Genomic DNA, 23,735 nt, shown 5'->3' with positions numbered 1-23,735 from the left:
TAATCCTTCTGGTTTACTGTGCAGAGATGATGACCAGTTTTAGCTGTAAGCTAAAATGTATTAAATTTAGAAAAAGCAGGTAAAATTGTTGAATCAGGAATGCAATGACAATTATGGTTTGAATTTGACTCTTAGATGTAGTAATGACGCTGTTACGGCCTCTGATCTCTAGAAGGCGTCTGGCTAAATGATGTGACTGCAAAGAACTGATTAACACAGTCGCCCTCTAGTGGTAGTCAGTGCCAACATCAGTATGCTAGTATCAGTATGCAGCTGGTCAACAGGCATTTTGGCCCAGACCAACTGCAATCCTCTCAAATTATTACAGATCACTGCAGAGAGTACTCTGCAGTGATCTGTAATAATTTAAGGTCATTTCTTAATCATTTATTTATAAACAGCTAGTAAAGTACAAAAAAGATGAGAAGTGAGAGTCCAGTTGAAACAGATATTTGAAAGAAACCGGAGATATGAATTGTCTCTGAGTTTATTAAATGTATTAAAGCAGAAGCACTTTGCCTCTAAAGCGCTGAATGTATGGAACGTTACAAGAGTTAAAAAGGCAAAAAGATCAAAAACATATTTTTAATGCGTAAAACAATGTGAATAATTCTTATAATAATGAAGTGCTACTGTAAGCAAATGTTTTTATCATGTTATATATATATATATATATTGGCCAGATAGATAAATAGATGGGATAGATGAATACACAGTATATGATATGATTATGTATATGTATATGATATGATTCTTAAAACAAACCTAAAACAACTGAGCTCGTGTGGCGCAGTAGACAGAGATAGTGATGGTGACCAGGGTGACCAGAAGGATAATACGGATGATCATGTAGAGGGAATAATTCTTGTCCTCAAATTCCATTGAGCCAACCACCCACACCCCTTTCCCAAACTTGATCTGTGGGAAACAAAAGAGTGGAAATCTTGTTATTTACACAAGCGCTGCACATTTTACCAAAGGTAAAGACGGGAAGATACTGGAGTAGGGATAGAACGTAACTTTCTGCTAAATTGGGAGCTTAAGGTTTTTGAAATGAAAAAAATAAATTAAACTGGGTACTTAAAGTTCACTCTCTTGATACTTCCATATTTTTAAATTTTCAGAGGACTGCCTTCATTTATGAAGTCACGTTAGAGCGTTGTAGCTTGTTAGAACTTTCAATGAAATAAAACAGTTGGACCATGTCCTCCATAACATTGTGTCATCCGTTTGTCTTTTTGTGGCCTGACCTTTACATCCACCTGTGTGGAGTGAGCACGAGGCGTGGTGGAAGGTGGTTCCAAGAACAGCTTATCATCCTGAAGGGTGTTGACCACACACTGAACGTCGCCTACGAAGGCTTGTGCTTCTTTAGTTGTCATCGCTTTGGAGAATCCCCGACCCTGCAGGGGGAAGAGTGAATCCAAGGCTCTAAGGGCAGTGACTGAAGTTAATTAGACAGATAATACAATGAGCACTGAAAACCTTATCAGCAGCACTTTATGAGTAATGTGTGGGAATGGGTGTACTGTATGACAGCTATGAGCTGTTATACACCAAAAGTAAAGAAAAAGATAAATATTGTAAGCATCTATTGTAAAAAACTTTAAAATCCTCCAAAAGGTCTTTAATATTCAGTCCCCATCTTATCTTACTCACAGTACCTTATCACCTAAATAGAGAACTTCACTTTCAGACGCTGGCCTTCTTGTAGTTCCTAGGTTATTTAAAAGCAGAATGAGATGCAGAGCCTTCGGTTTTCAGGCCCTTCTCCTGTGGAACCAGCTCACCGTTTGGATTTGTTGGATTACGCTTAAAACTGTCCTGTTTGATAAAGCATATAGTTAGGGCTGAATCAGGTGACTCTGAATCCAGTCCATACTTATGCTGCAATAGGCATAGGCTGCTGGGTATTCCCATGATGCACTGTGTGTTTCTTCGTCACTCATTTTTTTTCACGCACTATATGTTTGTACACCTCTCTGGATTTTAGCCTGATTCTGCCAGAGGTTTCTTCCTGTTAAAAGAGTTTTTCTTCCCACTGTCGCCAAGTGCTCATAGAGGGTTTTCTGATGGTTGGGATTTTCTCTGTTATTTTTTCTCTATTATTTTCTATTATGACAGAAAAAACAAAATCAAAACAAATCATTGTACTAGAACTATATTAAAGCGACCTCATGGTTGTACTCACAGTAACGATAATTATGCTGTTCGCAGTGATGATCTTGTTTTGTAGATTATTGAAGCTGGGGTCAGGGTGGTAGAAAAAGGGCTTCAGCTCCTTCTCCCAGTTGTCCAGCTTAATGACTGTTTTCAAGTGCTGGTCTGCGGAGCCGTTTACTGTTGGAGACTGAAACTGGATGACTGTGGCGTTCTTCTCATGGGCAAACTGAGTATGTTGTGTAATAGAGGGACAGTAAATTGTGACAAAAGGACATAAAAAATACAAGCATGACATGTCATAAAGGAAATTACACCATAGAAAATATGCAGCAGCAATAAAAATAATAAAGCAAACTTTTCTGTTCTGATGTATGTTCTATATGTTAACGAGCCAAATGAGTAGTCACATAAATTGCATTTCTATTGTTATATGTCAGAAATTTGTAAGGTTTTGATTACTACATTTAATGCAACATTACAACATTCAATAGAAAGAGTAAGGACAAATCTAAGAAATTATGACTCTTAGAGGTGGATCAGTGCATTGACTCAGAGGAAGATGAGGAAAATGAACAGGAACCTCTGAAGATGACCAGTCACGTCCCTGGACCTTCATGATCGCAGTCTGGATTACGTCAAACCTGGTGCCAGTTACCACAATATTCCTCCCTCCACTAAAACGCACACAAACATATGTATTCACACCAAAAACACAGGAAAATGCATATTAAGGAATTGTACTCCTACCCACACAAAAATAAGAGCACAAGCACACAGAGAGAATTAAGGGAAGACAGGCAGGGTTCTTAAAATGCACGTGTGGTAATTTTAATGATTATCATTCTAGTCAGTGTTTCTAATCATGTGGCAGAATTGTGATCAAAAACAATGTCAACTTAGAAGCTTTCTTATTTCTATTTTAAAGGACATATTCAAAAGCAAAACTCAGCCTGTGTCTTATTCTCTTATTTCTGTCCATTGAGACAGTAATCTCGAAACACTGAAGTTTAGAGATTTCAGAAATATGAACTCTGAAAATAACAATGTCAGTCACTGTAGGGAGAGTGAGCAAATTTTCGATCATACCTACTCTGTAAGACTGTATGTAGGTACAGAATGCATTTAGTACTTGGTCATATTATTCGTATTAGGAGATCAATAGTCTGAATGGATGAAAATAGGACAACAACATACACATTTATCCCCTGAACTTTCATCCTGCCCTGCAGGTAAAATGAAGGCAGTAAAAATACAACATGTAACAAACAGATAGAGTGAATGTCACAAACACCATGACTGCATACTGCTGTGTTAAACTGACCAGACAAAGCTTGCTTTGGGCTGGTGATCCTGCACAGTGGGGTTTTCAACAAACCGAAAGCTAGCCGGGATGCTTTTTGTGGTTCTCTTTCCATACTTCATTACGACGTCGAGAGGGTCAGAGGGCACTTTATCCACGCGGTATTCTCCTGTCCTGCAGGTGATATTTTCTCCAAAGTGCTCCCTGCCAAGACAAGGACATAGCTCAGTACTCGCTGGCTGAAGGAGTGGGGGTGGCACAAGGTCACCGTGCAGTGGAAGCCAACATGGCAGCAGGCTGACAGCTTGTTAAAATCTGTCTTTGCTGCTTCTCTTGCTCGTTATTTTTCTGTTACCTCTGCCTAAAATGTCACCGCGAATCGGTTTTGACAGAGCACTGGTGGTCACAACAGTACAGGAAAATTGTAAGAGAAAAAACTCCCTCTTCATTGTGACACTAAAGTTTAGGTCAATTCAATTTTTTGCTTCAAGAATATACACATATATTAAAAAAAATCAATTTATGGACTTCAAAATGTGCGCAAAGCAGAATTTGCATAGAATTAAATGTCTGAATAACAAGTAGCTCTATTAACTAAAGAGGCTGAATTGAAAAAGTTTGGTCTGAATGAGAATTATTGAAAAAAAGAAATCCTTACACACTGCAGTTCACCCCTCCGATGGTAACCTGGACATCTTCCTTACTGCCAGCATTCAGAAATAGTCCAGAGATTGTAATGAGGGTTCCCCCTGCTTTAGGACCTCTATTTGGCGTCACCTCCTCAGGCATCGGGTCCTAATGAAGGGGAGAGGGTGTCACCAAATGCCACCTTAATACACACTCATATTTCAAGTACACACTAACTACTGGCAGATGCTGGCACACACTAGAATAACACACACAGATACAGCTCCATGTCAGAAACATTGCTTCTCAGCCTGATCTAACCCGACCCACTCTTTCAGAAACATTCAGACACACAAACTCCCACAAGCACCACATCTGCCTCAATTTGCTGAGCAAACAGTTAGGAGGAGCACTCCCCTGTGGGGAAGCTTTAGCAGAGCCAGAGATATGAAAAGCCAGTTAAATAGCTACGCTGTAGCCTCTTAGAGTATTAAAGTGACAAAGGGAACTGCTGCACAGCATCTGGTTAAAGAGGAATGCCTGCACATTTTGACTTACTGTACAGTAAATTACCACAGCAATGTGCATCTAGGTGCCTAATTTACTGTTACATTTAGCATGTTTGGTCAGTCTTCTTAACTGTCATGCCCTTGGTATGTTTTGATAAGAGTTTCTCTGGAGCTAATAAATGGAAAACATAAAACAGTCCATAAAACAACAAAATCAGCTGAAAGCTTTTGGATGAGTTTAATTTCTCAATAAAAAGTTGTACAACTCAACAGATGACGTGCAGCTGAGGACAGTGTATACGTGTGTGTTTGTGAGTGTGTTTGTGTGTATATGCATTTACCCTGTAGGTGAAGGAAACAGAGGAGGTTCCTCTCTTCCCTCCATTCACCTCGATCTCAACCTGTCCCCAGTCAGCTTTATCAGCAGGTCCAATCTCACACACAACTCTGATCAGAACAGAAAAAATAAATTAATAAATAAACAAAAATAAATGCTGGGACTTGACCTGGAAACTCAAAACTGGGTAAAGAATTATTTACTGTTTACATATTAAGGCAAGTTTCAACAGTTTTATGATGGTAATGTCCACTCTACTGCTAACAAGTCATATTTTTAAAATGACTTTTTTTGTAGTGAGAAACAGAATTTTACGTTTTCTCTGAGTCGTGGCAGCGTGAGAATGAAGCTTCACATTTTTAGAACAATGTCATGGAGAACGTTCACTTTTAGTGCACTGCAGATGTCCGGCTGTAGACGTGGAACACGTGAAATTTTGAAAAATATATTTTTATGTCAAATTCTATTGTTTTTTATATAATATATTAATATAATTTTTATAGCTCCTTTGAGATAACTATGATCAAAATTGCTATGTATGCTATTTTAAAGATTTTTATCTTCCACTATTAAATATACACAGAATCACATTTGTTGGGGATATTCATGCTGAGGATCCATCAAGCACTACAACTCAGGAGTTCCTCTCTTTAAATTTATTGAACATGTTTGGGGCCCTACTCACACATACTTGGTCCTAACTTATGGTGTTATCTTTGACCATTTGCACATAAATTCATTTGTTTTCTTGTAACTCGTACTTGTTTTTTCATAACATTTTACTTAATAGGTTCTAGGTTTTGGGTTATATTTCTGGTGCTGTGTTGGTTTTCCTCCTTCTTATCAGACAGGATTTTCTCTATTAGGATGAGCAGGTTCATGTGTGGGGTTCCACAGGGTTCAGTCCAGGTCCACAGGGTTCATATTATATTATTTCCTTTCTTTGGCATCGTCCAATCTTTTACTGACATTTCTTATCATGTCTATGCAGATGACAGTCAGCTGTATGTGCTTTTTAGGTCTCATCATTTAGACAGGGTGTCCACCCTACACAACTATTGAACCTGGATTTGCCATTTAAGAGAACAAACTGGAAACACTGGAGAAGTCTGATTTTGTAATCTTTAGACCATCACTGACATAGTTAACAACTAAAACTCTTGTTTTAGTTTAGTAGATAAGGCAACAGTTAAAAAACTGCAGTCAGTTGTTTTTGTTTGTTCACATTCAGGTTCAACTGTTTAATTATTTGTTTGACTAAGCAGCTATGAGTGTAGCGTGATTTCTTCAGACAGTTTCTCTGCTTCTGTCCCTGTCAGAAGACCCTCTCAATCAGCAGCCATGTGCAAGTGCTTGAGTGCCATTCAGTGGTGTAGTAGCAGCAGAAAGCAAATAAGTTCAGTACATTTATTTAAGTGCAGAACTTAAGTAAAATTTCCATGTACTTGTATTTTACTAAAGTGTTTCAATATTCTGCTGTTATACCTCACTATATTTTACATGCAAATATTATAGCTTTAATTTCACTTTAATCTGCGCCTTATGTTCCTATCCAGAAAATAACTTAAATATATTCAAATGATATGCTTAAAAACCAAAACATCATTAAAAGGCTGATTGGCCCACTCTTTATTTAGACTGACCCTGGCTTGAACGGTTATAAAAAGTTTACTGAACAATCAATCTGTAACGTGACTTTTTTACATTGTTGTCTTGCACATTTGTGACAAGAAAAGGAAAAAAAGTGAATACTTCTACTACTGACATTTCCCTCTGGAAACTGTGACTGTCTCTAAATCAAACTGTGTCTGGAGACTCAGATCAATACAGTTGTAGAATGAGCTAATTAAAACCTGTAGTCAGGTTATCCTGAGCAAAAGGAAAGTATTCCTAACACAGTTAAGTATACAACATTGGTTGGGTTACATGTCCTGTGCATAGTGCACAACTGCATGTGGGCAACTTTACCTTTTGGAGACGGAGTATTTTTCTGGCACATGAATGCAGGGCTTCCCAGCCACCGTGATGCTTTTAATGTCTCCCTGATCGATGCCGAGGTTGGAGCCGCTGATGGTGATGGAGATGCCTCCCAGCACGGGGCCGAAAAGAGGGCTGATCTGGATGTGGAGATGTAATAGGAGGGTGTTTATAGGAAGAAGGGATTGGAAATGGATTTAACCAGATTATCTGTGCAATAAGAACATACAAGAGATTTACACAGTCTGTTTAACCACTATTGAGCTGACTTAAGTATTTAATATTCAAGGCCAAGTGGAGGTATGATGTTTACTGCAACGTGTCCTTGATTATACGTGTGCTTCCTGCTATTATTATGTTATTATTATGGTATTGTTATGGTATTGGACACTGAAAGTTTAACCTGAACATGGGCACAAGTGTCTATGAATAATAAAACCATAAAGGTCAACACTGCAGACTCTCAACGTCTTCAGAAAATCTCACTGGAATCCTTTGTATAGTTGTTAAGTTGAATCTCAACAACATACAAAGTCATGGTGATTTATCTGCAGTATCTCTGTCTGTCAGGCTGCAGCCGGTTAGGTGATAGCCTCTGTCAGAATGATATAAACACAATTACTGATGGATTTTTATCAATGACAAAGAGGCACGAACAATTAGGTGAACAAACAAAGAATTGATCCGATCGACATGTGCTAAGGAACAGCGCCGCACACTCTCAAGGAGAAACACACTCCCAACTCCTCTGTGGAAGAAAAATACACGGCCAGTGAAGACCTCAGTCCAATCACCACAGTCAATGTGTTTTTACATCCAATCACAAGATTTTAAAGAAGGTACAGTTTCCATTTCAAAGGTAAACATGAAGTCATGACAGCACTGTGACGACTCACATTGGTGATCTCAGGGTCAGGACACTCTGTGTTGCTGGGGAGAGGATCGCAGAGCTTCTCATACACACACGCCAGCTTCTTGCTGCACCACACACACTTGTACTTTGGGTCGGCGTTCTTACAAAGACTACAGTCGTTCCTCTCAACGGCACAGTTGTACAGTGTGACTGTAGAGATAATAGTGAGGAAACAAAAACAATATTATGTTATTGTACATTCAAAGAGCATATTCTTGCATCCTCAATGAAAAATTGATGGACAATCTAATTTCAAGTGACTCCTGCAGTAACATACATTTATCTGAATCCTTCATGTACAAAGCTGTTAGATTGTGCAGTAATGTTTTGTAATTTTCAAGTGCAGATTAAAGGTAGCTTCCTTAAATCCAGCTGAAGCCCCACAGTGGGACTTGCCGTGTACACACAGGGCATTAAAATGAAATCTCCTCATTAATATGTGAAGACACACCGTTCACCGTGCTGTCCATCTTCTCGCCAGACTCCTTGTCCTTCACGTAGAACAGAACATTGGTCTCCGGTGACTTATCATAGAAAAACTAAGAAATTGGAAGAAAATGAATTATTAATGCAGAATCCTGTGATTAATGGCACTTAAGCTCTTCTCTGCAAACAGTGTGGGCTGCTGCTCCCCCACGCCAAGGGAAAATAAGAAAGAAAAAAGAATATATACCCAGTCTGGCAGATTTTCAGCTACAGAAATCAATGTTAGAAAAGAACATAGCTGGAGGCTAAGCACTGTTTGAGCTTCCCAATCACAAAGTTCACAATGTGGAGATGGTGTTTAACTCTCCAGCGAGGGGAGCATGTCCATTAGAGGGAGCTAGAGAATATCAAAGGGAATGTGAAAAAAGGCTAAAGGTTGACTTCTTTTATAAATGTGGAACATAAATACAGCTGTTCACAAACAGAAAGTCTTCACACAGTTTTTTTGCTGCAGAATATATACATTCACTCTTTCAGTGTATTTCTAGGTTGTACTTTGAATACTAGGACCACAAACCAGTCACAGTGCAAAGACCTGTGTTGAGTGTGTTGCATCAAGACAAATGTCAAACGAGGGGTCATGCTCACATTGAAGCCACTGAATGTGTAGAATGGTCCCCCCTCAAACGAGACATCTTCTTCCTTTGTCATCAGCTCACTGCCAATGGTGAAATGATGACCCTGCAGAACCACACAAACAAACACAAAAATGCTGATGTGTATTCATGCTGATCATACTTTTACAGTACTGTTCTCTGATGCTCTTCTTTGTATAGAGCATGGAAACAATTGCAGTTTCTCTGATCCTACTCAAGTGTGTAAAATCAAATCAGCAACACTGAACATATACACACAACAACCAAAAGGGAAACAGCCCAGAAAGCTGTGTGATTACAAAACCTTCACACAGGGCTTACAAGTTTTGATTTTCACAGCTGTGAAAGATCAGCTGTCAAAACCTTGATTGATGAAACATGAATGGATCCCCGGGAACCTGCACCAATAAAGTCCATCAGAACTCACACATTCAAAGAAAATGATCAAGATGTATTTTGTGTGACAACTAAGTGAACTGTTACAGCTGATAGTAAGAATTGGGATTTGTAATGTTATTCATGTGGAAAGATACTCTGCATAATCATGACAAAAAACAAAAATACTGACGGTCCCCAGTGCCACCCCTTAACTTCCTTGATTTGCCTATGGTAAGTTTAAACATCCAAGGAGACGTCCGTCTTGAGTTATTGTATTCACAAGATTTTTTGAGTAATTCTGTTCACAAAGTTGGGTGTCCTCACACCTGTTCGCTACGGTTGAATGGTAAAAAGTGCGTTTTAAGCCCTCTTCCAGCAGAACACTCCAGTCTTAAAGGGGAACTATTGTCATTACTTCCATTTCCAAAACTTTACCAGAGTAGCTTTGCATGATTCACAGACAAAATAATCCTTATTTATCTTATATTGGACTTTGGTGTGGCCCCCAAAGTTCATTCTGTCATGGTCCGCGGTGGTTAGCTTTATGAGGCTCCTGAACCTACCTGTGATCTGCCCCTGGGCAGGGCCACCTCCTCCAGCTCCTGCACACCTGGAGCCAGTTGCAGGCAATCAAGCCAGAGTGATTTAAGCCACACGCTGAGTTTGTCATCAACTCATTTTCTGGATTCATCTTGGCTCACCCCGTCTCAACTCTCTGTTTCCACCTACTGCAAGTAAGAATTGCTATACTTAACTGCTTACCACTTCAGGGCTACTTCCACTACCTCCCTAACTCCACTGTCTTTTCTCTTCAGTGTGATTGTTTCCTGCCCAGCTCCAGTCAGCATCTCAGGCCCCATTCCCTCGCCCCAGTTCTGCATTCCCCTCGCCACGTTTTATTGCTTTTGTCCTTGCCACGTTTCCAGAGCTTAAGCCTTAAACCATCTGCTGTCTCTGTTCTGGGTTTCTGCGCGTGAGTTCAGTTCATTACAGACCACTCGGTCCCGTGTGTCTAAACGAGCCATTTTTAAAAATTTTTTTATTTATTTTTGCTTCCTTTCACTCCCTTTTAAGCTACTTTTTTTTTCTTTCTAATTGCAACATTTAAATAGTTGGTAAGAGTGCCGTATCATCGCTTACAGCCAGAACTGTACACCTGATATGGGGGACCCCATCTCTGTGAAATCATACAGATGCATTACTTTATTTTCTTAATTCCCTATCCTACACAGCGGGGATTAGTGGGAGGACTGAAGCCAATCCCAGCTGTCATGGGACAGGAAGTAGGATACAACTTGTAGAGGTTTCAATTGCAGGAGAAACGCGACCATACAGTCTGACACTTACACCTATAGCCAATTTAAAACCCCTCATTAACAGATGCAAGAGTAGAAAAAAAAGAAACAAGTTTGGCTCATTCTCCTTTCTTTTAGCCTAAAAATCGACTTTTTTTTTTTTTTTTTTCCTCCTGTCCAAGGGAAATCCACAAACAGAAAGAGAGTGTTTCTTTCCCTGGAACTCAGATGCATGTTGGAGGTGGAGTGGGGCCAGTTTACCTGGTAATGTTTCAGATTTATGCCTTCAAAGCTGATTCGAGTCTTGTAGCCCACGGGGATGAGCACAGGATCTGGATTCTCGAACCGAGGACAGTTTGCGCTCTGAAACAGAATGAAAACAAATTAGATACTTTAATAATTTACATTTTAAACATGCTAACCACTTAACGGACACCCTCATCTGTGGCGACAGATAACTATATCGCTGAAACATCCGCTGATGTGGAATCTGATATCCTCCACCCTGCAACGTTTGTCATGCAAGATGGTGGCAGTTGATAGTGGGATTTGTGTATTTATTAATTTTTCAGGAGGAGTTTGGACCACTCAGGCGGTGAATCACATGTAAAGTTTAGATGTGTCCTTTAAAACTTGTGCTATAGTCATTCTCCACATCTATCACACACATACATGACAGAAAAGAGTCCTTGACCTGTCACTGAACTCACAGCTCTAGAAAGAACTAACCTGACGGTGCTTGATGATGTGGGAAACAACCACGCTGTTGTCCGCATCGCTGCAGGTGTGGTCCTGCGTGTTCCACTGACATCCCCACTGACTGCTTACACATGGCATGCACCTGAAAACACAGAAATATGGACCAACTTGGATAAGGAAATACTTTCACATGCACAATCAGGGTAGAGCATGCACACACAAAAGCACACACAAACAACATCTAAAACATGCAAACTCATCAGAGAGCGTCCGGCACAAAAATCTATGTTGCTGACAATGAAATGGATCTCTGCAACTTCACATAAGCAAAGCTCGTTCATCACACGTTCCTCTGTGTGAAAGAAATGCAGAAAAAAATGAGGGGAAAAAAACAGCCAGGATCGACTTTCTTTTTTTGATTAATGAAAAGGAAACTGAGGCAATTTCCTCGGCTTGGTAATAGAAGCAGGAGCGAAAATGCAAGAGGTGCATTCAAAACCACCATGCATCACAATTTACAAACAGAGTCTTGATCTCTCATCTGCTCATGCACGGTGATACATTTACATCAAGGTTGTCAGATGATGCTGTGTTCCATGTCACTGTGTATTTTCACTGAGTGACAGAGCAGAACTGAAAGATTAACAGCCTGACTCACGGTGTGTTTTCAGATTTCCTCACTGTGGCAGCACAGTTGTAGAACATGAATTCCCGCGTGGCCAACTCCACAGTCTCATTCACAAAGATCCTGATAGCCACGGCCACAAAGTCTGAAGATACAGTAAAACAGTGGTTAAAATGTGATACACTAGCTGTTTATGTGAATACAAGTTTTATCATATAAAAGATGTGAAGTATGCTTGTACATTTAAAGACAAAAAACAGAGCGATTAAATATTTTGATAAATCTCCTCAGAATCAGTTCAGTGATTATTTAACTGCCTGAACTGCATATTAGTGTATAAAAGCCAAAACTTGAGCTGTATTTAAAAAAAGTTTCATGTTTTGTTTTATAAAGGACTTTTTTTTTATGGGACTCACTTTGTTTTGGGCAAGATGTTTGCTGACTACTGATACAAAAAACTATAAACTGAAATAATAAAGCTTAAATTAGATTAGTGTGTTGATTTCGTGCAATTTTCTGGTGCAAATTTGTTGGACACTGTAAGTTCTTCAACAAAATGATGGAGAATTTGCCAGCTGACATTAACTTAACCTCATGTTTTTTTCAGCCCATTTCCCACCTTGGCCAGTTAGTAATGCAGCGTTAACCATCATGGAGAAGCACAGACATTAGACCTTAAAGACGACAGAAACATGGCAGGGTAATTAAAGAGACCATACCTTGGCCCTCAGGTGTTTTCGGTATAAGCCCAGGCTGGGGCAGATCACAGGAGACCTCACCAGAGTCTGACATGATGCCGTTACTCTGGAAAGACTCAATCTTGCATTGCAGACGGTCAGAGTGTCCAATGGTAGGAAGGGAGCGAATATTGATGTTCACCTGGACAGACAAAAACATACTGACTGGAAACTGTGGCTTCTTAGCCCGTAACATCTCACTGAATTTGTATCTCTGTGTAACCAAAGTTATAATAAAGAAACTGTTTCTCTTTTTAAAGAAAGAAACTGAGAAAGAGAAAGGAGTGACATGCTGCTGATGGGAATTCATGTGTGAGTCAGACGGGCAGGAACACAGAAGAAGTAAAAAATGGGGGAATAGGAAGAGGCTCTCCATCTTCAGACAATCAGCCATGCAGGTTATAATAAGACAGTTTGGATTTTTCTGGGTGGATCAATACAGAGCTGGAAGACCTAGAGCTTGAGGTCTTTGATTCCCAGTTTATTACTCAGTCTCTGCATGTAAGTGGAGTTAGGTACTGCAGAGAAAAGAGGGACAATAAAAGAGAACAAAGGAAGTCAGAGACAGTTTGAGTGAGGAACAAACAGAGCTGTACCTTGCCGGTCTTTCTGCAGGAAAGGTTTGAAGGAGAGAAGGATACAATCTTGACACACTGCTGCTTGGGGCTCCACAACCAGCCATTCTTCTCCTCTGCCCGTCGGCACTCAGACCTCCTGGTACACCTTCAGACGAAGGATGAGAAAATCCCATCAGCCTGAGCTGCACATGCCATGAATGCTTTCACAAAAAGTCAGTTTGTAAATAACAACTCAATGCCTACGTGACTTCCAGCAGGGTCTGTGCACAAAATAAAGATTTATGTATCAAAAAGAAAAACATGCAAGGTCCTCAATGGTAACTACATTTAATATTTATAATATGACAACTTTTAACTCATATAACCTTTAAGCAAGTAATAAAAAATAATATTTTTTCCAACTTCCCAGTTGTGAGCATTTCAGGAATGAGATTAATAGAAAATTATTTTAATAAAATTATATAAATAATAAAGAAATGTAACTGTTGGTCATAAAATGAACTGTCTCAATATATACTGTTATAAATATAATAGGTCTAAAAGTGTCTGCAATAAAACACTGAACAAATATCCTGCTGTGTTTTACAGATGGAATTGCATGTGTGGGTGTTTGTGTTAGTCTGTTGTTGTGTGCATGCATTTGTAAATGCATGCAAGAATGTACTTATGTGTGTGCGTGTGTGTGTGATCCTCACCTGCCCTCCAAAACACACCAGCCACAGTAAGGGTCCCTCAGTCCCACGCATGATTGGCAGTCTTTCATTTCGAGGCACGTCTGCACTGGCACCTTGGTGATCTGGATTATTACAACGTGAAATATGATCAAAGGTGCACCTTAAGGGAGACACTGGACAAAAATAACAAGTATTTAAAGTGTAGCTGTAAATGTTCCTTAGTATGTTGCAGGTGTGCAGAGTGGGAGCGAGTGGGGTCTCTCGTGTCTTCTCCCCATGTTTAATTACTTAGTTTATTCAACACAAAGCACTGAATGTTTACTGTAACCAGGGTGAAATTGTTTTCTTTTTTACATGTAAAAGCCAATCCATTAGATCTTATTTCAAGACATCAGTATTTTTCAGATAAAATCTGAATGTTTAACAGCATCAACATTAGAAACTCTTCCCCCTCTGCAGAAACAGATGTGAGTCAATATAATGAAAGCAAAACTTCTGAAATCGCAAACTTAAAAAAGCTTAATGAAACAGCGGACTAAATCATTTTGATTTTATATATCTCCGTGCATACACTGAAAAAATGGGAATTGGGAGGCTTTTGAATTTGCACAAATGAATTTAGTTAATGCTACACAAGCCTTTCATGTTTCTCTTATTTACATGATTAAATAAAGTACTATTTACTTGATTATAAACAATACTGAGACTACTCATTTTTCTTGCATTGATTTAAAGTTACTAAATGTTGTTTTTACCTGTGCCCATAAATGCCAAATCATTTTTCCATTTAGTCATTGTTTTAGGTGAAGTGTCACTTACTTGACTATTCTATTGGTTAAGCCCAAATAATACAGCAGATATCTACAAGGAGATAAGTTTGTTCAACAGAGTATGTCTTATTAAGTGATGTATTGTGAATTTTCCAACATTGTCCTAACAAAAATTAGGACCCTTTCCCCCGCTTTTTTTCTACTTTGTGTAGAACATATGTGAGCTGCTTCTCAAAACATTATGTATAAATGAGAGAAAGATTGGTACTTTAAAGAAACCATTGATGCTCTTCTGGACTGGAATATCTTTTTTCAATTAAAATGTTTTTTGTGATGGTGGAATTTTTACCTTTATGATTACAGAAGTCAAAACATCAGATGATGATAGCTTACCATCTAAACTCCCCATCTCTTGGCAAGTCTGAATTAGAGGTCTCAGCTGTATCTGCCTTTCTAGTGGATTAGCTTAAAGAGGAGATAGCTTATTATTATTAGGTACATATTCCCTGACATTCTAGAGGTCAACCTTGCACAGTGTGTGACATTAAAGGGCATAACGTATAGAAATGGAATGGTACTGGCCCAAAGGGCAGCAGGTGGATTGCCAGAATACTGAAAAACCATATCTGCATTGTACCACAGCATATTCTACATTGTCAGAGAGCTTGGTGGCTGGTACAGAGAGCACCACAGAGCTTTTGAGCTCAGCCCAGTATCCACAAGAATATACACTCTGTGAACTCCTTGATACTTATCCATTGGTTGGCCATGAGATTGGATCAGTCCACATTGTGACAATGCTATTTGGACTCATGTATGCATTAAACCTTGCCTACCCTGCGGACCTTCGCAACTTTGATGTTTTCCAGAAGGTTTTCATGGAACTGGATGGAGCTAAACTCTATAAAGTTCTTGCTTTAAAAAAACCATCTGTTTCATTGAGAAGTCAAAGACTGCACTTCTGCAATTCTTTGCAGTTTTTCATTTTGTGTTCAGTAACGTTATACTGCTTATGTTTTTATTGCTTTCCCCTCATGTGACTGCAATGCAGGATGATTTTTCCTTTTGGTATCGTGTTGGAAGAAATTTTTACTGACGATTTTTAGCAATATGTTCTAAATCAACCTTAATGTCCTGCTTACATGTTTAAAATGAATATTAAAATTCATGTAGGTGTTTGGTATTAGTTATGTAACAATGTCATTTAAGGCTCAACTTAGTTGAAATCTTGTACAGGTAAATACTTGTACAGAAGCTGAAACTGTTGTCAAATAACACACAAGTTATATTTGTGTAAATCTGTTTATTCATAAAAGCGTGTTGCTTTTTTTCAGGTAGTCTTAATTTAGTTTACATTTTCAATTGTGTAATTAATACAAATGTTATATGTAAGAGATGACAGGATCATCTATAAGCACTTTCTTTTATTTGCTGCTAAGGTCAGTTTTTTGTGAAACATTTGCAAATATATTCTCAAACTAACTTTTTCTTTTAGTTAGTTCTGCGGGCTATCTTTAAAAATGTGTTAACAAGTTTATATGGATGCGATTTTGGACTTGTTCATGGCAGAATTGCTGCTTTCACTGCTGTTACAGTTTAATAAAGGTGTATTGTTCAGTAGCACTCAGTCTTTGCCTTTTTTGTCAATAATGATCAGTTAATATTTCAATTGAAAAAATTAAGTAGGATTTAAAGCCATAATTTGTCTTGCAAGAACATACTTGCAATGTGTTTACATTACATAATATCATTGCGTACCACTGGCAAATAAAAATAAGTTGGTGTTAAATATTAAAATATATTGACATTATGCAATACATTGATATTATGATAATAGATTAATATTAGTACATCAAACATGATTTTTTTAAAGTAATCTGATGTAAATAAAATACTTTGATGTGACAAGCATTAATTACTTGAGGGAAAGTGGAAAATTAAGTCAGTCATACTTATTCATATTATGTGGGACCGATGTACACAATAAAATCAAGTAAATTGAAAGAACTTTTTTTTTCAGTGTACCCACAGAATAATTTTTTGCTTTGGATCAATTTTTTTCTCTTTTAAATGAATACAGTCTTTGTGGAGCTCAGTCTTAGCACCAGCAAGTACTCTGCCAGAATTTTAATGTATAATAAGTGTTAAATATACACACACACACCCTTTTCTCTGTGGTAATGTAGAGGTGGCTCTGGCTTTGGTCAAGGAAAAGGTTCTTGTTGACCTTCTCTCCTATGTTGTTGCCAACATAGGAGTACGGCTCGTTGCCATATTCACCTGGTCTCAGGTGTACCTGGACAAAATAAACAAAAGACAAAAGGTAAGAGAAATTTGAGGTTTTAAATTCACGTGATACACCTTCCCTCAGATAAAAGTTTAAACTGAGGAAAAAAATATCCAACAAAAAAAACCACAAGAGAACTCAACCTTGAAGACCTCTCCGTTGGCGCTGCCCAAAAAGGCGATCGTGTGGTCATTCTCCACAGCAACAGTTACAGCAGTCAGATGGACCGACATGGTCAACGCTGCATCTGCCTTTAAGGCAAATGCTGGCTTGCTTGCCAGAGGCGAAGGCAAATACTCTGCACCACACTTGAAGTTTCCCAATGCATCCTTCTGTAAAGGGAAAGGATAACAAGAAGGGACGATCAGACATTGCTTGCTTTTCACTCCAATAACATTAACTGTCTTTGCAGTACTGTTCGTATCCTACTTAAACTTTATAACAGAGATGGGAAATGTGCTTTGAACACTCGACTATTTTAATCTACAATCTAAAATTGGCTTTGTTTTGACTGATCATTTCTTTGATTACAATAATGAATTAAAATAATGAATAAAAATTACAAGTAAGTATTTGCTTTAGAGTTGGAAGTCTGAGACGAGAACAATAGCAAAACTCGTGTTAACGATCACTTAACAAGAAACTACTAATACATGCAAGTATCGCTGAACTTCTATCGCTGCACCATCGAGAGCATCCTGACCAACTGTATAACAGTCTGGTACGGGAACTGCTCTGCCTCGGACCGGAAGGCGTTGCAGAGGGTCGTGAAAACTGCCCAGCGCATCGCCGGAGCACCACTTCCTGCCATAAAAGACATCTACAGGAAGCGGTGTCTGAAAAGGGCTGGGAAAATCATCAAAGACCCCAGTCACCCATCACATGGACTCTTCACCCTCCTGACCTCTGGGAGGCGCCACAGGAGCCTCCGGACTAAGACCACCAGGTACCGGAACAGCTTCTTCCCCACAGCTGTCAGACTCCTGAACTCTGCCTCCTGACATCTGACCCACGTTAAACTCATGGACTGAACATACACACACCCACAATGGACAACTGTACCCTCAAACACAATAATAACATGGACTGAACCACCACTCACAACCACTAGCACTTTATATAGCCTCTGTAGAAACTATCTACACCCTCACTTATCTTAACTGCACTACTGTATAGCTCTGTGTAAATAATCATTCTGTACATTCGATAATTTTTAATCCTACAACTGTTTACAACTTGCATAGTTCCCATTTCTGTATAGCTGTATATCCCAGATTCTGTAAAGTTATTTATTTCATATTCTGTATAGTTTTTCATATTTATATCCTGTTCATATCCTGTACATAGCTTGTACTCACTACAGCCTGTACATACTTATAGTTATAGAATATTCACAACATACTTCATACCGTGTACATTATAACATACCATAATAGACCCATTTCTGTAATATACTCACATATCTATATTATTGCTAATATATATTGTAATATATCTATATCACTAAAGCACTTCTGGATGGATGCAAACTGCATTTCGTTGCCCTGTACCTGTGCATGTGCAATGACAATAAAGTTGAATTCTATTCTATTCTATTCTATTCTAAGTAAAAAATGTAAAATAACCAGTTAAGTTGGGCCATAACTAAAAAAGTCTTTGGCATATTAAAATTGTTCATGGAATACTTCAAGTATTTCTGAGTAGGTACTGATCTCGGTATTAAGCTCAGTCTCTCTAAAGTAAATACCCTACAGCTGCAGACCCTATGGTGGGAGCTGGAGATGTGAAACAGCTAAAATATCAACCAGTGGTGCAGGGTAGCAGCGGTCTTGACATGTCAGAGGCAGCAAAGGGAAAATTTTAAAACATGAATAGACCGCCAAATTTGACAAGTGTATTTAGTACATGGAGAGAGGAGAGTGATCCATATTAAAGTTCGGCCCATAACTTCAACAAAGGCGTAATTTTGGTGGTTTTGTCTTTCTACACCACAAAGGCAGGTTCTAAATCAAATAATCAATAAGTGATTGAAGTTAAATTTAAGCTTTAACTCAAGGCATTTTACCAAATCTTCGCCAAAATTTATTTGGGAATTAGAGCCCAAATACATGTCAGTGCAAATGAGATAGGCTAACATTCAGCTGAAAAAATAAATCAGAATCAAAAATAATAAAAACTTCAGGAGTAAAGAAATTAATAATCTGGTACTTTCTTAAAAAATAAGGAATGAAATGGCCAGCTCAGCAACACATAAAGACCTGAAAAAATGATTTCCATAGATAAGCAAAACAGCTTCATAATATCTAAGTCAAAAACACCCAGGTGAGGTAGACATATCATTGTCAAGACACCTCCGTGAATGGGAATACAACAAGGTTCAAACTATTGGTGACACTCAATAACAAGAGGATCAGATTAAACTTTGCCAAAGAAAATCTGAAAGAACCTTTACAGCTCTCAAAAAATATTCTTAAAGTATGGAGAGGAGAGAAACAGCTCATGATCAGATTGGGCATGTATCGCTGCCACTGAAACTGGGTCACTATTGTCTGATTACTGTGACTGCTGATCGAAACAGAAACAGAAGGATGAAATGTGAAGTGCACAGGGCTATACTCTCTGCTTAGACTCAGACAAATGCTAAACAAACAAAACCAAAAAACTGTGTAACCCCTTAATTAAAGAAGAAAGTCTGCACTTTAGCCACATCTTGATTGTGTGATTTAAAATCCACTGTGGTGGTGTACAGAGACTACAAGAATTGTGTCTTTCTCCAACAAATTATGGACCTAACTATACATCTATATGGCCTGAAGCAGCTTATCTCACTCAGTTTATAGAATTACATTACAATTAATACCATGGTCAGATTACAAGTTATCCAGGGAACGAATTAAATGTTGAGATTTTATAATAAAAAGTGATAACTGCATTAAAGATTATACTAATCTGAGTTTTTCAAAACATTCTTTTAAATTAGAGTCAGCTGACAAAGAAGCACTTACAGAAATTTTTGAAGTGCATGCTGTGTAGGCTTGAGATGAGTAGGGTACGTCCACAGCAGGAACCCCAGAAATCTCCCCAGAGTCACTGTAGCATGCACTGATTATATCCATCAGCTGCTGATTGATGGAGTTCAGCGGGTACATGCAGAGAGCAGAGTCGCTTTCGTCGTCATCTGGATGAGCCACCATGAAGAGGACTTTTGTGAATGAGGTGACCGTCCCATAATTACCAGATTGAGACATGACCCGTGCCAGCTCTTTTCCTGGAAAAGTCACATATGCAGCTTGGACTTTGTTGTACCGGTTGTTTGTACCGCAGGTTAACTGGAGCTCTGTGTACGAATAGTAATGTTGGTCATTTTCACAAAGACGAGACACAAAAGTCAAGTTTTTGTTATCTGTGCCATCGAGAGTCCGAGAAAAGAGGAAATACACAAAACCATCCTCTTTGAAGGCATGTTGGAAGTCGTGTAAGTACTTGAGGACAAATGGCGCCGTCTGTACCGCTGATGCCTCAATGATGTTCTCAAACACAACCCAGTCCTGGTAGTCCTCAAGGATTCGTGTGCTGATTAGTTTTGCACTGTCCAGGCTTCCATAGCCCTTTCCAACAAGGAACACTTTGAAGGTCCGGCCATTTTTTGTGTAGTTGGACATGACGCTCACCACGTTCACATTATCCTCTATGCTAGCCACGTATGTCCGCTGTCCTTTGTTGTCATTGTAATACAACTCTTGTTCTACATTAGACAGGTTGAGGAGGGAACATATGCCTCTGTACCGACTGCCACATACTATTAGTGAACCATTGGATGGGTGGACCAGCAGAAGTTTGTTGCTGTTGGGCATGAGCACTGTGTCCTGACAGCCTGAAGCAGGAGGTGTACATGTTTTGGCATCTTTTTTTGGGCCCGTCTCAGTGCGGGCCTCCTTCTGGAGGGACGGGCTCAGCTGGAAGATATTGTTGACTGCTCCCAGGTAGATGCGACCAGTCTGTGGGTCCTGGACCACATTGTTAATCAGGGTTTCAGAGATGAATTCCACAGTGGGGATTTTTCCACTCCCCCTTTGGGCTTGAGAGACTGACAACCAGATTAGGAAGAAGAGGGTGGAGACCCAGCTTGCCATCTCTGGAAGGAACAAAAAAGAAGGTTTTACTATTAATGAAGTTAAATGGCACCTTAAATGTACATTAACTATCAAAAAATGACACATCAAAGAAGGGTTGCTGTGTGGTTAATATAACTGGACATATGTAAAGAACTGTACGTCAAAACAACCAGACATCTTTACATACAGGCCATTAGTTTGATGAACACTTAGAACACTCACATAGTGTCTGTATTTGAATCATCCACCATACCCGCTTCTGAATCAAAGCATGCTGCATATGCTGTTTTTGTTCTGTTGTACATATCTACATACTATTAAATCTGGTTCTTGTCATTCTTTTACTGAAAAGAGAGAACACGACTCAGTTAGTCAAAATATTTATAATTATTTTATTTAATCATCTTCTGGAAGAGAGAGACATGCACAGCCCAAAGCCATTTTGCAGATCTCTAGCATATAGTCCTTTACACGTCACACATAGTTTAGATAAAAACAACTACTTCTGTGTTACTTAGTTCTGCTTTTTCTGTCTGGTTTCCTGTTCTTTATTAATATGCCTCTGCAGCTCTTCCTTTATTTTTAGTCTGGCTGAGCACTTGGTTTGTGAGTCAAAGCTGGCCTTCCTTTATACAGGCCTTTATTATTAAAATACATAAAACACTATAATCAGAAAATAAGCACTAAGAACATATCCAGCATATGCTGGATACATATCCATTTCTTATTTATTTAATCATTTACTCCAACGTCTCTGCACCCTGCACAAAACCATTCTTAGTGGTTCCTTTAAACAGAAACAGGGTGGTGTATGAAAAAATTTAAGGAAAAAACATCTGAATTGTACATCAAAAGGACAGAAACAGAGGGAGACAAATATGTTACTTACTGAGTCTTTGTGCAAGCTGGTAGGTGTCTGTCCCTTGTCAGGGTGAGTTAGAGTGTGGATGATGAATGTGTGAATATCTCACAACAAAACCTCAACTCACAGTGTAAAAGCATGTCTGACATCCTCTCACAAATACTAATGAAGATGAGCTTACACTACTTTTTCTTCTTGGTCTGGATGAATAATATAATTTTTTAAACACAAGCTTCACTTATGAGAGATTTAAAACGTTGTGCACGCTCTATATTTTAATGCAAGAATGAGAATTGAAATATATAATTAAATAATATATAGTTAAATTGTTAATTTTTCATTGTCTCAATTTGTAACTTCAATTTCAAAGAAATTGATCGTTCAGTCCTTCTCTTTCATGCAACACATGTGCTGATTCCAGTGCTGATTATACCGAAATCATATATGATACTGAAGTGGGTAACACCAGTAAGAAGGTTCCTGGTTAGCTCAGCCCTTTTTGTGTGGCGTTTGCATGTTCTCTGCATATTTCTATTTCTTTATTTATACATCACTTTTAATTACAACAGTGGTGTAGCGACTTCCACAGTCGCTAGAGGCCGGGGATGGAGCCTGCCTATTTGCCCGACACGCTGTCAACTTTACGCAATAATGCGAGAGGTGGAATTGTTTTCTTGTTTATTAAAGTGCTTTGAGAGTTTACAGAGTAATGTGATCGGCTCCTGATTCAGACTCTTAAAACATCACAGGCTCTAATGCAACAACGGGAAACTTGTTGTGCAGCGGTCAACAAAAAACTACGGCTACCCAGCCCTCCTCTCTGTCAAAATCAAAACCAGTGAATGACAGACAGACTGACAACGCCCTCTTAATGTCACCTCTAGCACCCACGTGACTCCCGTTACGCATCACCATAGCAACCAAACAAATGAAAACCCAGTGATCAACAAAATTCAATACATTTAATTATGGCTCCTACAAGTGGTGTTGACCAAAGTGCTGTACAAACATACAAATCACACAATAAAATAACACACAATAAAATAGCAATATCAATTAACATCAATGCCAACTATCTAATAAAAAATAAATGTGTTTTGACATAAATTACCAAATTCATGCACTTGTGCTGTCTGCAGTTAGGAAATATTTCAAAATGTATTTATTTATTTATATTTTTTATGTTTATGATTTTGATTTGTTTTTGATTTGAGTTTATTGTGTTCTGTAAAGCACAAATTCTTTGAAAATAGAAGAAGCTAATTTAAAATGCTCCCTTGTCACCAGATGCCTGTCCCTGTGCAAAGTCAGTGTCTTGGTTCTTTTTCTGCGACTACTGCAGTTACACAAATCTCCCCCTGTAACTCTAGAGATGGTTGAGTATGGAGCTTTTGAGAGCTAATAACAGGATGGGTAGCATCTGATAAAGCATGTGAATGCCTCGCCTCAAACCATAACTCATGACACCACAGCACTATCTAACTTCCTCCTAATTTCACCATCTATTTCACCATATGCCTTAACATCTCTCATACTCTCATGCTTCTCTCCTCCTGTTATCACCCCAAAACCCCATCCGCTTAGAGACTATCTCTGCTCCCAAACAGACAAAAAAACAGATAAAAATCATCAAAAAATGACTTAGACATTTTAAAAAATCACAAAGAAAAAGGAACACAGTATCATCAACAGCACCAAAGAATAAAACAGTGAAATGTGGGTTATTAAACATTAGGTCTCTCTTCCAAGTCGCTGTTAGAGATTGATCAACAAATACTCCACCTTACAGAAACCTATGTTTAAATGA

General features: G+C 38.7%; 1 protein-coding gene across 1 annotated transcript; it reads right to left on the bottom strand.

The window, feature by feature from the left end:
• Positions 1 to 392: 392 nt before the first annotated feature.
• LOC146570000 (plexin-B2-like) lies at positions 393 to 21,084 on the bottom strand. Its single transcript, XM_085282733.1, has 20 exons — positions 19,957 to 21,084; positions 17,095 to 17,283; positions 16,829 to 16,960; positions 13,916 to 14,016; positions 13,239 to 13,365; positions 12,625 to 12,784; positions 11,939 to 12,050; positions 11,311 to 11,422; positions 10,843 to 10,944; positions 8,901 to 8,993; positions 8,278 to 8,365; positions 7,810 to 7,976; positions 6,905 to 7,053; positions 4,941 to 5,046; positions 4,122 to 4,258; positions 3,485 to 3,667; positions 2,744 to 2,837; positions 2,192 to 2,389; positions 1,251 to 1,403; positions 393 to 918 (listed from the first exon to the last, which is right to left on the bottom strand). Exons 1-20 carry the CDS (start codon positions 21,082 to 21,084, stop codon positions 766 to 768), a joined length of 3,684 nt encoding a protein of 1,227 aa, XP_085138859.1. The 3' UTR covers positions 393 to 765.
• Positions 21,085 to 23,735: the final 2,651 nt, after the last annotated feature.

Source organism: Mchenga conophoros, linkage group LG7, assembly GCF_057382185.1.
Source record: "Mchenga conophoros isolate Kocher_MC1m ecotype Shallow Benthic linkage group LG7, M_conophoros_male_GT1.1, whole genome shotgun sequence".
NCBI lineage: Eukaryota > Metazoa > Chordata > Actinopteri > Cichliformes > Cichlidae > Mchenga > Mchenga conophoros.
This window is presented reverse-complemented; position numbering and strand designations above follow the sequence as displayed.

Coding starts and splice junctions, on each gene's coding strand:
- LOC146570000 (XM_085282733.1), bottom strand. CDS start 21,084: ATGGCAAGCTGGGTCTCCACCCTCTTCTTCCTAATCTGGTTGTCAGTC. Junction 16,961..17,094: donor CCAACGGAGAGGTCTTCAAG/GTTGAGTTCTCT, acceptor TATTTTGTCCAG/GTACACCTGAGACCAGGTGA. Junction 10,945..11,310: donor ACATCATCAAGCACCGTCAG/GTTAGTTCTTTC, acceptor ATTCTGTTTCAG/AGCGCAAACTGTCCTCGGTT.